This window comes from Eptatretus burgeri, chromosome 11, assembly GCF_056783735.1.
Source record: "Eptatretus burgeri isolate ZD-2024b chromosome 11, Ebu_testis_v1, whole genome shotgun sequence".
In the NCBI taxonomy this organism is placed as follows: domain Eukaryota; kingdom Metazoa; phylum Chordata; class Myxini; order Myxiniformes; family Myxinidae; genus Eptatretus; species Eptatretus burgeri.
The window spans coordinates 57,581,531-57,596,857 of record NC_140971.1 but is presented as its reverse complement, the minus strand read 5'-3'; the positions used below and the strand labels follow the sequence as shown (position 1 = coordinate 57,596,857).

The 15,327-nt window shown below is 45.5% G+C and overlaps 1 protein-coding gene across 2 annotated transcripts in view; it reads left to right on the top strand.

Annotated features, from left to right (window-relative positions):
• Window positions 1-15,327, top strand: part of TXNDC12 (thioredoxin domain containing 12) — a 34,605-nt gene that overhangs the window by 7,256 nt on the left and 12,022 nt on the right. For both annotated transcript variants that reach the window (XR_015049379.1, XM_085846591.1), the window contains exons 3-5: window positions 5,386-5,438; window positions 11,454-11,527; window positions 11,718-11,787. Coding sequence is in view for 1 of the 2 variants with exons in the window: in XM_085846591.1 (XP_085702717.1) it covers window positions 5,386-5,438; window positions 11,454-11,527; window positions 11,718-11,787 (197 nt within the window). In the remaining variant the exon portion in view is untranslated. The remainder of the gene's footprint in view (window positions 1-5,385; window positions 5,439-11,453; window positions 11,528-11,717; window positions 11,788-15,327) is intronic.

The following is a 15,327-nucleotide window of genomic DNA, read 5'->3' as shown; positions in this document are numbered from 1 at the left end:
TTATTTTCAAAAGTTCGAAAGAAATAGATTCGATTTTAACGTTATTTTTCGCTTACAAGTGTGGCTTTCTTTGCTACTGAACTCGTCTGTTTTCTTCGTAATTTATAACATCGGACTCTCTCAAAATGTGTTGTTTTTTTTTTTCCTGTCCTGTCACATATTGAGCCTTTTTAAAAAGGCAGAGTAAAAATTATCTGTTTCTTATCCCAAAATATAATATTTACGTTGTTTTTTTCATCTGATTCCGTACATAACGCTGACGCCAAGCTCGAAATTCGAATGTGTATTTACAGTGTTGTATATAATCAGTGGTAACTTTAAAACCGGACGTGCTGCAGGTCTAAAAATTTAGATTTAGCTATTTGAATACATGTAGATTAACATAATGGGTTGCATTTCATGTTTCCCTAAACTTTTTTTTTTGCCCTTTGTGTAACAGTAGTGTACCCACTTTGTGAGCCATGCACATGTACTAGAATAAGCGTGACGTCATTTAATTGTGATTTGAGATAGCTGTCGTCCACCTGCCCCCAATGTTTGTGTCTAAAACTGCCATCCTGGGAAACCCCTTTTTGTTCCTACCTTTGTAATCTGTCTTTTATGTAACTAAGAAAGTTCTGACAGGCCATCAGACGCAAGTTTAGGCGAGAAAAGCTACCTCTTTGATCCAGACCAAAACCGAGGATGAGGGGTGAAAGTTCTTGGGGGGGGGGGAGGTAACCTCCACCTGTGAACTGTGGGCCCCAGGCCAATAGCAGCTGAGAGGGGAGGTGCTAAGGGCGGCATCAAAATGGGTAGGGGCAGAAAACGGCAGATGCCTGGGAACCTCACTGGGGAACTTGCACGTGAGTTGCCAAGGTGTTTCCCCTTGATGCAGCTCCTTTTGCCACTATGATATCTGTGCCACCCAGCAAGCTGTGCCAACTCTCCACCTCGTGCGGATCTCAATCTATGGCATGACTTGTACCTTGCTTACTTGTGTCTCCACCAGGAGTCAAGCTGCGTCCGTCCTGACGCGGCCTGCGGTATTTCCGTCTTGTGTAACTCTTATCTTGTCGAGCTCCTGTTGTATGAAAGAGACCTAAAGAGATTAGGTAATTAAAGTTCTCGTATGTTGATTTGACCCATGGGTGTGTATTTGGTAGGGGGTAAAGGGTAATTATTTGTCTGTCTGACTGGAAGCAGGATATCTCCAAAAGTTATGGATGGATTCGGATGAAATTTGGTGGACAGGTTTGGTGTGTGACAGACAAATTGTTTAGAATTTGGTGGAGAGCCAAATCTGTATTTGGATATGAGAGTTAAAATTTTTTTTAATGAACAGGGAAACAAACTTAACATGTATATGTGGGAAAAATACACATCCAGACCAAGAATTGAACCCAGGTCCTCAAGTAAACCAAACCAGGGTTCTGCCCTCTGAGCTATTTGGGTGACCCAAGGGCAAGACACACAATTCTCCTACATATAGATGCCGCTCTCATTCCCCTGCTGCTTCCAGGGCACTCACTGCCAACCACAGGAGCAGCAAGGGCCTGTCCACGAGAGGGTCTTCCCCCCGTGGGGGAACAAATCCATGTTCGCTATTCACCACAGGGGGCATAGTATTCACACATACACATTAAGTTTGTTTTCCCATTCATTTATAATTGTATTAATGGTGGGCAGTGAGTGCCCTGGAAGCAATGGGGGAATGAGAGTGGCATCTTGTATGTGGGAGAATTGTGTGTCCATCCCATGGGTTGCCCAAATAGCTCAGATGGCAGAACACTGGTATGGTTCACCAGAGGATCTGGGTTTGATTCCTGGTCTAAGTGTGTATTTTTCCCACATAGATATTGTTGTAGGCCGGGGGTCAGTGGTGAGAACGACCGCCCGGTGGGGAAGTTTACGCCGTCTCCCACCAGACTCCCCAGAATTATAGGCTGTCACTCCGGATAACTCCGAAGCCGGCGGGTCGATTAATCGACCGTGAAACGCCAATATCTCGACCGCGTGGCGTCGGGTTATTTGTCTAGAGCCAAAGTACCTAAGTAACCACGTAGTCTTGGCTACCGGGGATTCACGCCCTCGGCATGCCTTTCTCGAACAGGGTCACTCTACCGACTGCGGTAGAGTTCCAACTACCGATTACCAACCCCGGCTCGGTTGCAGCCAAGCGGAAACTGCCAAAGCCATGCCAGCTCGGACTAACGGACTATCGGGGATAAACCCCATCTGAACTGAGGCCCGGACCATGCTGGACCAAATAAAAAAAGAACGAAAACGAACTGGGAACATTTCTAATAAATTTAGTTACAGTAAATAAAAGACAAGAGAGGCGAGACTTAGAGCGAATATTCAATGCAAGTATTTACAATGGGCAAAAACACTTATGCAGTTCTACTTACAGACGGGCCCACACGTAGACACACACACACAAAAAGAAAAGAAACCCCAGAGTCCTTTCTTGGACCCTCACAGCCGTGGAGAGAGACAAGCTGGGGCTCAGAGTTCGGTGGGCACCTGACCGTCGGAGGGATGGTGTGCTTCGCCATGCGGCACCTGACAAAGGTCGTTGGTCCGATCCCCAGTCGCACGTGGGGGACTCGAGGCTCGTGGCGGAGTTTGGGTGGCGAATAATCATTGTCCACGAAGAGGGTTCAGGGTCGCTCTGTCCTTCCTTGTAGAGGGCCAGCAGAGACACGTTCGCCGCCTCGATGGCCCTCTGCTCAACTCTCGTGACATCATCAACCCCTTCGTACAGCAACGTAGACCTCCTGTCACCACTCTTCGTAATCGCCCCTCGTAACCACCCCATCGTAACAGCAACAACCCTTAAGGACCTCTCAGAACTCTCGTGCAACCCACCAACAACGCCTCAGAGAGTCTCTGGAATTTATGGACCTCCCTCGGTGGGGAGGGGCCTTGGTCAGCACACCTCGCTGTTCGCCTCTAATTGGCCAGGATCCTACGGGCACAGCCTTCCTGGGAGGGGTTTCGGCTATGCCCAGAGAAAGCCGCCCCTCCCCTCCACATGTGTTTGAGGAAGGTGGATGGTGGTCAAGCCATTATTGCGTGATGGGCAGGTGGTGAGATGTAATAACCTAACTATAAAAAAAACATCATAACGCACATATTTGACTCTCCCACTAGACAAAAGGAAGGGACCTGTCTCACATGTACTTTCTGGCATAACTAACTTTGGGACCTGAATGTTGAGTGCGCATGGTTTCCAGAGTTGTAACAATATTAATTTTTTCTTATAAAGTGATTCGTAACCATAAAGAGATCAGGGCAAAATCGATATAGTACAGTCTAGCATGACATTTCAAAACCTTGTGGACAGATTCAGACAACTTTTTGGACAGGTTTGGGTTTGTGATAAGGATGAATTTATTAGATTTTGGTGAGGATCCAGATACGATAATTACCTCTGCCACCGAAGGTGAGTGGAGGTTATGTTTTCACCCTTGTCTGTCTGTGATCAAGATATCTCAAAAAGTTGTGGATGGATTCAGACGAAATTTGTTGGACAGGTTGAATGTGTGGCAAGGAAGAACCGATTCAATTTTGGTGAAGATCCGAATCCGAGAAAATTTTTTAAGTGATTCTTTACCATTGAGGATTGTGGATGAGTTGGCTCGGTGACAAGAACAAGCCGAGTCGATTTTGGAGGTCCATATTCAGATCTGGCCTTTAGGTGGGATACAAAACATAAACTGTTCAGCCTGGTGGAGTTCAGCACTCTACCAAATGCCGTTCCAGTTTTCCAGAGCTGTATTTTTTTTGATTACATTTTAAAACCACGAGTAAATTTGGATGGTTCTTATCACAATTGCAGTTGTGCACATGTTAAAGGACAAATTTGATTTGGACGTCTAGTGCCAATAACGAGGCTGGATCTACGCCGAACGACGCCGCTCGGTCGTTAATTAAGATCCAGCATATGGCACCGATAAGCACGGCTCAACTACTGGGTTGGTGGTCCCACTCAGCACAGTATCGTGGTGGACAGACATGACCACTTTGACCCGGTTCGCTGGGGTTTGAGCCGAGCAACTGGCGAACCCAACGACTTCAGCAATATTTTGTAGTAAAATGATATTTTATAGTAAAATTATGTTTGAAGAATTACATTGTATTGTAAAACTATTTTTTATGGATTTGGCTTTAGGGTCATTTGATTTCAATTATCTCAGTTATTTTAATGGTACATAATACGTGTATGACAGGCAGTCGAGTTTGTTTTGGTGAAGTTGCCTTCATCTCCTCTCCCAGCCTGTTCATGTCTCCCAACCTTGGTGTTTGTTTTGGTTTTCGCTATTGTAATGTCATTATGTGTTTTGTTTTAAAAATAAATAACAGCACCAAGGCTCCACATGGCTCAAATGAGAGAGAGGCGCACTGGTAGGTTTAGGGTTTGGGTTAGGGTTAGTCTTGTTGCCAAAAACAAAGCACGAGCAGGGCCCATCGTGCCTCAGATTCTTCATTTCTCGTCTGTGTCTGTCTGTCTGTCTGTCTGTCTCTCGCTCTCTGTCCTGTGTCACTCGTATGAATGAGCTGAGGACATATATTGGTAAGTCCATTGTTGGCATCATGGGCGTGAGGCTTTATTTTTATTCATTTGTCACAGTTGAGTTACCGTGTTCGGGATCGTCGTATCCCCTTCCCTTCTCCTTGACCCTGTTTTTGGCTACTAAATTTGTGTTTGTTAATGAGAACCTGTGTCGAGAACATTGGGGAATGGCAATTCTATAGCACTTGATAATCGGCTCATAAACCTGTTGGATGGATAAATTGGAGTCCCACAGTAAAGCACCATTAAAACACGATTATCCACCGATTCTCCGCTCTGTGGTCTGCCGAATTGTTGACGGCCATGCGGCCTTGACTGCCTGCACATAGGCCTGCCTGCGAGTGGATGCTGGGCCTCTGTCCCCACTCCCCCACCCCCCCCAATTCCCCACATAGCGAATACCCGGTCTATGAAGACCTGTTCGACCATTACACTATAATATCTATTGAAATGACATATTATACAGTACACATTGATGGAATATGAAACAGTAAAATTATTTGTTTAACAAAATTGTGTTGTATTGTATCATAAAATGATATATTCTATAGTAACACATGTATTGTGTAGTATGCAGTAATGTTACTGTAAAGTTAAATTTTCTGCTTGTTTAAAAAAAAAAAAATTTAACCCAGGTGTGTGGCTTTCATTGAAATTGCAATAATTTTTCATCAAACACTCCATGTCAAAAACGTCGAGTTTGATTTGTGAAATTGTGCATTATTCTGATGGATCGACCAGTTACCTACATGTTTTACTGCGTCATCATTTTACTGATTTGGTTTTGCATGTTTGTTTGAAAACTGTTTGTTTGTTTCATTTTGCAGCAGCCTTCCTGTAATGCTAATTATCCACAAATCATGGTGCGGAGCCTGCAAGGGTGAGTCTTGATGCCTTCTTGAGCACTTGGCGCTAAGTTTGGAAATGGGAGTTTAGTAGGAGCAAATATTACTTGAAGCAGTGGTTCCCAACCCACCGGGGTCTTACGAGGCTATTGTTGGGGATTTGTGGGAAACAAGTAAAATTAGCTTTCCCCATATGGGGCTACACAAATTAAAAATATTAAGTGACCTCAAAATGTGTTGTGCAAAAAAAAATAATTCTGTTAACTCATTCGGTTTTGTGTAATTTTCGTGGAAAAATACCAGAAAGGAGAGAATAGTGAATAAATGAATTGCTGTTCTTGTTCTTGTTCTTGTTGCTCAATATCGGGGAATTTCATTATTTTAGATAAAACTGAAAAATATATCTGATGTTTCTTTTTTTTCGACTTGAGGTCGCACACAATATTGATTCGAACAATGTATGAACATATTGATATGTATGAAAATTGTTACTGGATGGAATGTTAATGAAGGATTATCTTGTGAATCTGACCTGAAACAAGCAATGGTCATTGGAGATCTAAGTGTCATGCACATGAAAGTTCGAAATAATACAAAGTGCACACTCAGCTGTCTATGTCTGATATTTCATGATAGATTGATTAAACTCTGTAATTAGTCCAAATGAAGTCCTTGAATTGTACAGAACACGACAGTCTATGACTAGGCATGCTGTCAATGTGTTAAATGACTGATAATTGTCTGTTGTAACCTCATTATCTCGTTTAAAAAAAGGATTTGAAAGATTGAAATTTTGTTGAAGCCTCAGCTTGTATGAAGGGCTGTACAAATGGTTTTGTATGAAGAATTGGGACTTGCCTTTATGAATCGTGTCAATCCAGCCTCCTGATTACTGCTACAGTTTCCTCACTGACGATCTGTCATTTTCCTTCTTAACATCCCAGTCGTTATCGTCGTCATCATTGTGGGCTTCAATAAGGTTCACTCCAAATTTGTGAAGTGACCCAGGTTTCACATTTCTCAACATTGACTTTGTTACCTCCGCCACCGAAGGTGAAGGAGGTTATGTTTTCACCCCTTTCTGTCTGTCTGTTTCTTTGTTTGTTTGCTTGTGTACAGGATATCTCAAAAAGTTGTGGACAGGTTGGGTGTGTGTGTGACAAGGACGGACTGATTATAATTCGGTGAAGATCCGGATCCGGATCCAAACAATATAATTTTTTAAGTGATTCGTCACCATCGAGAGATCGGGCCGAAAATGATATATAGCATGATATTTCAAAAAGTTGTGGACGGATTCGGACGAGACTTGGTGGACATGCTGGGTGTGTGAGAAGGAAGAACTGATTCAATTTTGGTGAAGATCTGAATCCGGATCCAGATTTTTTGATTTTTAAAAAAGTGATTCTTCACCATTGAGAGAGAGGGCTAAACTAAGAAATAGCATGATATCTCAAAAAGTTGTGGACGGATTCCGATGAGACTTGGTGGACTGGTTGGATATGTGACAAGGAAGAAATGATTCGATTTTGGTGAATATTTTGCTGTTTTCCACTCTGTTTTAATAGCAAATGAAAATAACGTTGTGATGTTTTCGTCAAGGCCGTCAATGAAAAAGGTTATTTAAATGAAATGAAATTACATTAATTTTATAATGTGTCCAACAGGAATGGTGCAGATGTAACGCACTTGCATTTGAGCTGTCTAGTTTGCGTCAGATTCCAGACTCGACACCCTTGGATGGACGTTAAGCTGGGTGTCCCATCTGCTAGAATTAACTGGTAGGCGTTAAAGATGCCATGGGGTCTTTCGCATGCAGTTAAGTAGTCGAGTTGTCACTGGCACCCTGAATAAATTGCAAACCGCTGCCACCTTCAGTCGAACGTCAAGCCTGACCAGCCAGTTTCTGAAAGGCTTTGGCTAAAATGTTTCATTGGATCCGTTACAGTCAGTAAAAGTTGTATTTAATAGTTATCTTATTTTTATTATCAGGAAGGCCTGGTGTTGGCTTAGTGGTTAGGGTGACGGCTTGGGATCCCAGGGTCCTGAGTTCAAGCCCCGTTGGCCGCTGAATTAATACACCAGGGGGTTGACTCAGCCTGTCATCCTTCCGAGGTCGGTGAAATGAGTACCAGTGTGTACTGGTAGAGGGGCACTGCCTCAGCGACACAGCCTCGCTTCCAAGAAAGGAAAGCTACCCCGGCAGCTAAGCTGCCATTCCAAGAAGAAGAAGATTATCAGGAAGGAAAATACCAGATACTTCAAAGAAGGTTAGGTATGGGAGCATGCGCAAGAGCAGCACGTCGCTGCATCCACTTTCTGGCGATACTCCAAGGGTCTCCATCCCCCAGGCAGATCCCTGGCCCATCCCCATCTCCTTGAGATGCTGATCAAGCTGCTGCAACAACGAGGCACGTGGTCGGCCCATTGGCCTCCTCCACCCACGAGGCTCCCTCGCTGAGGGAATCTGGTGAGCAGGATCAGCGTCAGCAAAACGAGCCACATGTCCGTACAGCTGTAGCTGACGCTCACGGACTTTACAGGTAACAAATCTCATCTCAGTCTCTCTCAGAAACCGCTCATTGGACACAAAGTCCGACCAGCGATAGCCAAGGATTCTCCGAAGAGACCTGGAACCAAAGGAATCGTGTCATCGTCTCAGATCCCTGGTCAGAATCCAAGTCTCAAATCCGCTGAGCAAGACTGGAAGCACCAAGGACCTGAACACTTGGACTTTCGTCCTCCGGCACAGGTCCCAGCAGTGTCACACCCCATGATCCAGTGAATCCATGACTCCCCAGGCCCGACCCAGACGTCTATTGACCTCTGGCTCACAGCCAGCAGCGACATGAATATCACTGCCAAGGTAAGTGAATCTCTCCGTAACTTCAATGTCCTCGTCACAAACAGGTACAGACAGGATAGCAGGATCCAAGATGTCATTGAAAGCCTGGATATTAGTTTTGACCCAGGAAACCTGTAATCCCAGCAGCTACAACTCCTCATTCAGCACCTCAAGGGCCCCAAAAGGATATCTAAAGTCTCTGCAAAGACGACTGCATCATCTGCAAAATCAAGGTCAGAGATCTTGGCATTCCCAAACGATTCACCACAGCTTGATCTCTCCGACATCCTCCCCAGAATCCAGTCCACACAAGCGCTGGAAAGTGTGGGGGCCAGTACACACCCCTGACTAACTCCAGCAACAACTGGAAATAAGTCAGAGATGGCACCACCACATCTCACAGCACTCTCAGTACCAGAGTAGAGTTCAGACATCAGATCAATCAGTTTTGGTGGCACCCCGCGAAGACCAAGAATCCTCCAGAGGGCAGCCGATTCACTGACTCAAACACTTTGCAGAGATCAACATAGGCTGCAAAGCAGCCCCTGCCGAAACTCTCGTCGAAAGAACAAGGATACGGTCAATCGTTGACCTCTTTGGTGTAAAGCCTGACTGCTCTGGACGCTGGTGCTCAAGCAGATGGTGGCGAACCCTATCAAGAATTATCCGAGCAAAGACCTTGCCCAGCACTGAGAGCAGCGTCACCCCTCGGTAGTTGTTTCAGTCCTAGCAATCACTCTTCCTTTTCCAGAGGGATAACAAGCCCCCCCCCCCTTCCAGTCAGTTGGGGTGATGCCGTGTTCCAGGCAGAGTGCAACGACACGAGTACAGCATTTCCATAAGCCTTGGGAAATTCAGCATGGATGCCACAGACCCCCAGAGTTTTTCCCCATTTCAACCGGTTCACCACAGCCTGTGTTTCCACAAACGAAGGTGGATCACAGTTGATTGGAGGGTCATCAACAGGGATTGTAACACCCCTGACATCCAACTTGACAGCTGGTGGATCAGCCTGGTACAGCCGCACAAATTAACCGGCCCAGCGGGCCTTCACTTTGGACTGCTCTGTCAAGAACCTACCACCCTCCGCTCTAACTTCAGTACACCGAGGGATGGGATTGGAGGAACGCAATGCTCGAATTCCCCTGTCGGCAGGACTAGAATTACTTCACCACAGGTGATGCTCTACCCCCTCACAGGTTCCTCACACAAAGGCCTCCTTGTCCACAATTAGCACACGTACAGTTTTACGCCTCAGCTCCCTGAACAGCTCGGCTCTGCCATTCAGCCTGGCTCTGTGACTCTGGTCAATGGTATCCAGTGTCCGTTGAGAAACATAATTCTTGTTCGCCTGACTGTGAGTTCCAAGACATCCACCAGCAACATCAAGGATGGTTGTCTTGAAGGCACTCCACAACTCTTCTGGATTCCCCAAAGCATCAGGTCAGGTCAAGCACTCAGAACCCCCCCCCCCCCACAAATCTCCAGTCAGGCTGTTTGCAAACTCCTTAGCTACCCCTCTCATCTTTGAGCTTGCCAACATCCAGCCTTGGCTGGGATGGTACCATTCTCTCGGAATTAAGCTGCAACTCCAGAGTTGCCACAACAACCCAGTGGTCAGTATTGAGGAACTGAGCACTCCAGTGGACCCTGCAGTTCTGGATCATCCTCCAGCGACTATCAACGAGCACATGGTCAATCTCCTTTGCCACACCACGATTGTTGGAATAACAAGTCCAGTGATGAGTCTGTGGGCACTGAGACCATGAACCAGCCACCCTAAGTCCATGACTTATTGCACAGTCAAGGAACTTAGTGCTATTCTGGTTCACAGTTCCAGACCCCTGGGGACCAACGCGAGTCTCATAACCATCCCCATCAGTTTCAGTCAATGCATTGAAATCCCCCAAGGCGAGAAGAGTATCTTGCCTGGGGCACTGATCAACCACAGACTCGAGCGCGGTATAGAATGCGTCCATCACGGTGAGATCACTCACCTCAGTTGGAGCACATCTAGAGACCAAAGAAATAACACCCAACGAGAGATTATTCCGTCGTCTCATAATACACTCATTGACCGGTGTTACCTCGGTTATCATTGGAGTCAGCTTATTAGACACAACTACAGCAACTCTTTGGGTGTAGTAACCATCAGAGTGACCAGACCAATCGTCGCTGTAACCACCTGCCATGATCACGCCGCAACCTGGTCTCTGAACCTCAGAGAGTGCTGCAATGCTGATGTCCAAATGCTTGAACTCAGATGATAACAGAGACAGGTGATCATCCTCTCTTCGGGATAGATTATAATTATTCCAGGCACCCACCTGAACGGACCATGTGTTAACCCAAGGAGACCGCCGTCTGGTGGACGACACCTCAGAACCACCCCGACAAGCTCTCCCGCAATCTGACCCGGGAAGGTTACCCTGTGGTTTTCCTCCCATCTTCAAAGAGTGGGGGTCCTGATGGCTTTGCCCCAATCCCGTCATCTGGCGAGCTGCCCTGCAGAGGGCAGCTGCACAGTAGGTCCTCCCACGGAGTGTGTTTTCAGATTTCGTTGTGCTTTTAGTACATTTTGCGGAATGAAGGGTTTTACGGTGGCCAGAGTGCAAATCTTATCTTATCATCAGCCTCCTCATAAAAAGTAAACAGACTGCAGCTCCGAAACACAGTTGGGCACTAGATATGGATGGCCGTTGGCTCACAAGGAGCTCCTCCGCCCTTTGACAGGTTTTGTTTTTAATCCTGCTGGGTGTCCATATCATACTCCCTCCTCACCAGGAAACTTGGTGGGGGAGATGGTTTAGTCGCCGACAACCCGACCATGGAATAGGTTAGTACAGGTTTACATGGTACCTGTAGCAAGTCACAGATCTAATCTAATCTGACCTGACCTGACTTAAAATAAGCTGTTGCATTTAATTGTAATAAGGAAGTGTAATTTGAGAACTATGATGAAGAAAAAGCTCATGCCCTGCTAAATTGACCATGTCATCTGCCTTGTAAGGTTGTGACTTGATGTCCTTTTTTATTTTGTTTGTTTAATTCAAGTGCATCGTCACTAAATAACATTAATGTGCCCCTTTTCTTGATTGGAGCAATGTTTTTGTCATGACATTATGAAAGAAAGGAAAAAGTTCGTCATTTTGTTTCCACCATTATCCTGAAAATGAAATGTAATTGTCGTGTGTTATTCTTTCAGCACTGAAGCCACTGTTTGCTGATTCCAAGGAGATTTCGGAGCTGAGTCACAATTTTATCATGGTCAATATGGAGGTACGGCACGTATTCATTGTGCTCTTTATATGTGCTGTATGCAGTTCCAGAAACATATTTTTGCCTCAAGTGACTTTGCTTTTTGCCCAATTGTATTATATCAGAGTTCACCAGCTCGGGATGAGGAATCATTGGTGCTTCAAGTAACAGTTGAATCTTCGAACTTATTTTTATGAATGTCCATTTGCAGGATCGTGAGGAGCCTGAAGGCGAAGAGTTCCGCCCAGACGGTAGCTACATACCTCGAATCCTGTTTCTCGGTACGAGTATGATCTCATGTGTCCACAAGCACATGCACGTAATAACAGAGTTCAGTATAGGATGTGTGATGTGATTACATGACTCATCCTTAAATAAGGCAAAGCACCCATATACTGTAAATCGGATGTCACTGAAAAATTTGCAGGAAAAATGAAAGGTGAACACGCAGTCCATGCTTGACAATGCGTTTGTTTTTTTTTATTTTAATGTTTTGTATGCAATGTTGAGGCTCGTATAAGAGCTAGCACAGAGAATGCAGAACAAGGGGAGCAGGAGACAAGAGGGGTGGGTGAGGGAAGGAAAAATCAGTGGGGAACAGAGGCATTAGGAGATCTGTGGAAGGGAGAGGGATGGGATGAAGTGGGGTACATGGGCTAAACAATATGGACACTACAGAGACTTTCAGGAAGGAAAGCAAAGAAGTTGAAGGAGGTGGGTTCAGGTTGGATTAACGGGGGTAGAAAAGATCATGGTTTTGGATGGGGGAGGATAAGAGGTGGTGGTGAACAGCTGTTTTGAAGACTGGAGGAAAGAGTGGGATTGAAGAGTGTGGGAGTTTGTTCCAAAGGTGGGGAAATAGAGGTATGAAGGAGTGAAGGTGAGCAGTGATTCTTGATTTTGGTAGTTTTACCAGAAGGGGGTTGCTGACAGACCTTGAGCGTCCTGTGAAATATGTTTGGGGGGGGGGACATATCGCTGACAGAGCAGCCCCATGCATGCCGGACGCTCTCTCTCGCCCCGGCCCCCTGCATCCTGGATGCTCTCTCTTGTATCCCAGATGCTCTCTCATGCCCCCGCCCCCTGCATCCCAGACGTTGTCAGCCCCCTCTCCTGCATCCCGGAAACTCTCTCACGCCCCCGCCCCCTGCATTCCAGACGTTGGCAAACCCTCCCCTGCATCCCGGACAGACCCTCTCTTCTCCCAACCCCTCACTCCTTATACCTACCTTACTCTCTTGTACCAAACTGCTCCTGGATGCTGTCTTTCCCCACTTGAGTTTCTGGCAAACCTCGACGCAGATTCTGTGACAGGCTCAGGTGGCATCGGTGCACATGTCCTAAATTAAAATACTCTGCTGCTCTTGCTCATCCACATTCTGGTCTGGTAACTCATTCATTACCTCCATCCACCAAAATCACCCCTGTTTGTTTGTAAGATCTTCTCCTTTTCTTCTGACAAAGGGGAGAGCTTGCTGTCAAACCTCGACTCAGATTCTGCAACCGGTTCAGACGGCATCATCCCACGTGTCCTAAAAACCTGCTCCTCTGCTCTTGCTCACCCTATCTCTGTTCTATTCACCCTCTCATTTGCTCAAGGTCATCTTCCATCTGCTGGGAAATAAGCAAACATTACCACCCTGCATAAAAAAGGTGCAAAAACAGATCCCTGCAAAGACAGACCAATCAGCCTTCTCCCAATCATCAGCAAGGTTATGGAATCCATCATTGCTTCAGACATTAAATCCTTCCTCTTCTCCAATGGCTTGATTTCCAATCATCAATTTACTTTCAGACCAGGTCACTCTACCCTGGGTATGCTGCTTCTGCTCTCCCAACAATGGATGGAGGTCCTCAATGCCAGACATTAAATCGGAGCCGTATCCCTCGACATATCGCATGCTTTTGACACGGTCTGGCATCCTGCCCTGCTCACCAAATTCTCTTCTTATGGTATCCAAGGCCATCTCCACTCATGGCTCGCAGACTTCCTCTCCTGTCGCAGTCAACGTGTGTCCCTAAATGGAGTTCTTTCATCCCCCCCTTCCTGTCCAGGCTGGAGTTCCTCAAGGCAGCGTTCTGGGCTCTGTTCTTTTTCTGGTTTTCATCAATGATCTCTCCGACTCTCTGGAAAATCCTCTATATCTCTTTGCTGATGACTCCACCCTCTGCCGTACCATCTGTCATCCCTCAGACCGGCAAGCAGTAGCTTCGTCGCTCACTGCAGATCTGGATAAAATCACAAACTGGTCCAACACGTGGAACATGTCTTTCAATCCGGACAAATCTCACACTCTCACTTTGTCTCTCCGAAAGGACCGTTTGGAAAATCCCCCCCCCCCCTCGCCATCTACTTTCTCAACAACCCTCTGGAAGAAGTCCTTTCTTTCAAGCTTCTGGATCTCACTATCTGCCATGATCTTTCCTGGGAAAGCCACATCTCCAACCTGGCCTCCAAAGCCAGTCGCCGACGGGGAATCCTTCATCATGCAAAGTCCTTCCTTGGCCCACCTGAGCTCCTGACAACATACAAAGCTTACATTCGCAGCCTGATGGAGTAGGGGCATTTCACGGTATTTGGTCTGTTCAGGATGGGACATTTAGAGAATTCAAATGCCTATATTTTTTTGACCCTAATATGTCAAATCAAATTGATAGAACTACCTTGAAGGATATGGTGGGCAGTAAAATGGCCAAAATTTGAATAAATTTGAACAAGAGAATCATATGCTAATTATCCAAAGAAGATGCGTTTTGGACGGGACATGCTGCGACATGACTTTTGAGGAGCTTTGGTAAAATCAAAAATTCTCTTCCGTTAGGTGAGATATCTGGCACTTACCAGTCTTTCCCAGATACCTTAAGAGTTTTCTAAGGTTACTTGATCGACAGTCAATGGAAATTGTCACTTGGCAAACAATAGTGTAATTGGAACTGCGTTTCGGATGGGACATCAGAAATCGTTACGGACGGGACTATTTTGTCGCATCAGGAAATTCAATCAAAATGTCTTCTAGAGTCTGAATCATTGCAGAAAATAACTCAGCAATGAAATGCACAACAATATATTTAGCAGAATATATTCATATATATATTTGAACAATGTTAAAGAATGATGGTGAAGTAGAAATCACAGTGGCATTTAAAAAGTATCATTCCTGAACATGAATGGTGCGAGGGAATATGTATCTGTTTCGGTTGTCCATTACTTTTCTACTCCCATTAATCCACCCCAAACCCACCTCCTTCTACTTTTCTTTTCTACCCCCGTTAATCCACCCCAAACCCACCTCCTTCAAATTCCCTGCTTTCTTTCCTGAAATTCCCTGTAATGTCCATCTTGAATACCCTGTGTTCCCTGCCCCATCACTCTCCCTTCCACAGATCTCCTAATGTCTCTGTTCCCCACTGTTTTGTTCTTCCCATTCCCGCCCCTCTTGTCTCATGCCCCCCTTGCTGTGTGTTGTGTGTTAGCTCTCATACGAGCCTCGACAAGGTATACAAAATAAAAATAAAGATCTCAAAAAGTTGTGGACTGTTTTGGATGAAGTTGGGTGTGTGACAAGGACGAATTTATTCAATTTTGGTGAAAATCTGGATTCTGACCCGAGAATTTTTCTTTGTGATTCTTCACCATTGCGTGATCGGGATGAAACAGATATATTGTACGATATCTAAAAAATTTGTGGATGGGTTTGGATGAAACTTGGTGAATGAGTTGGTTAGATGACAAGAACAAACTGATTACATTTTGGTTCAAGTCCGGATCCAGATCCGGCCTATCAGTGGGATACAAAATGTAAACAAATCAGCCTGGTGGA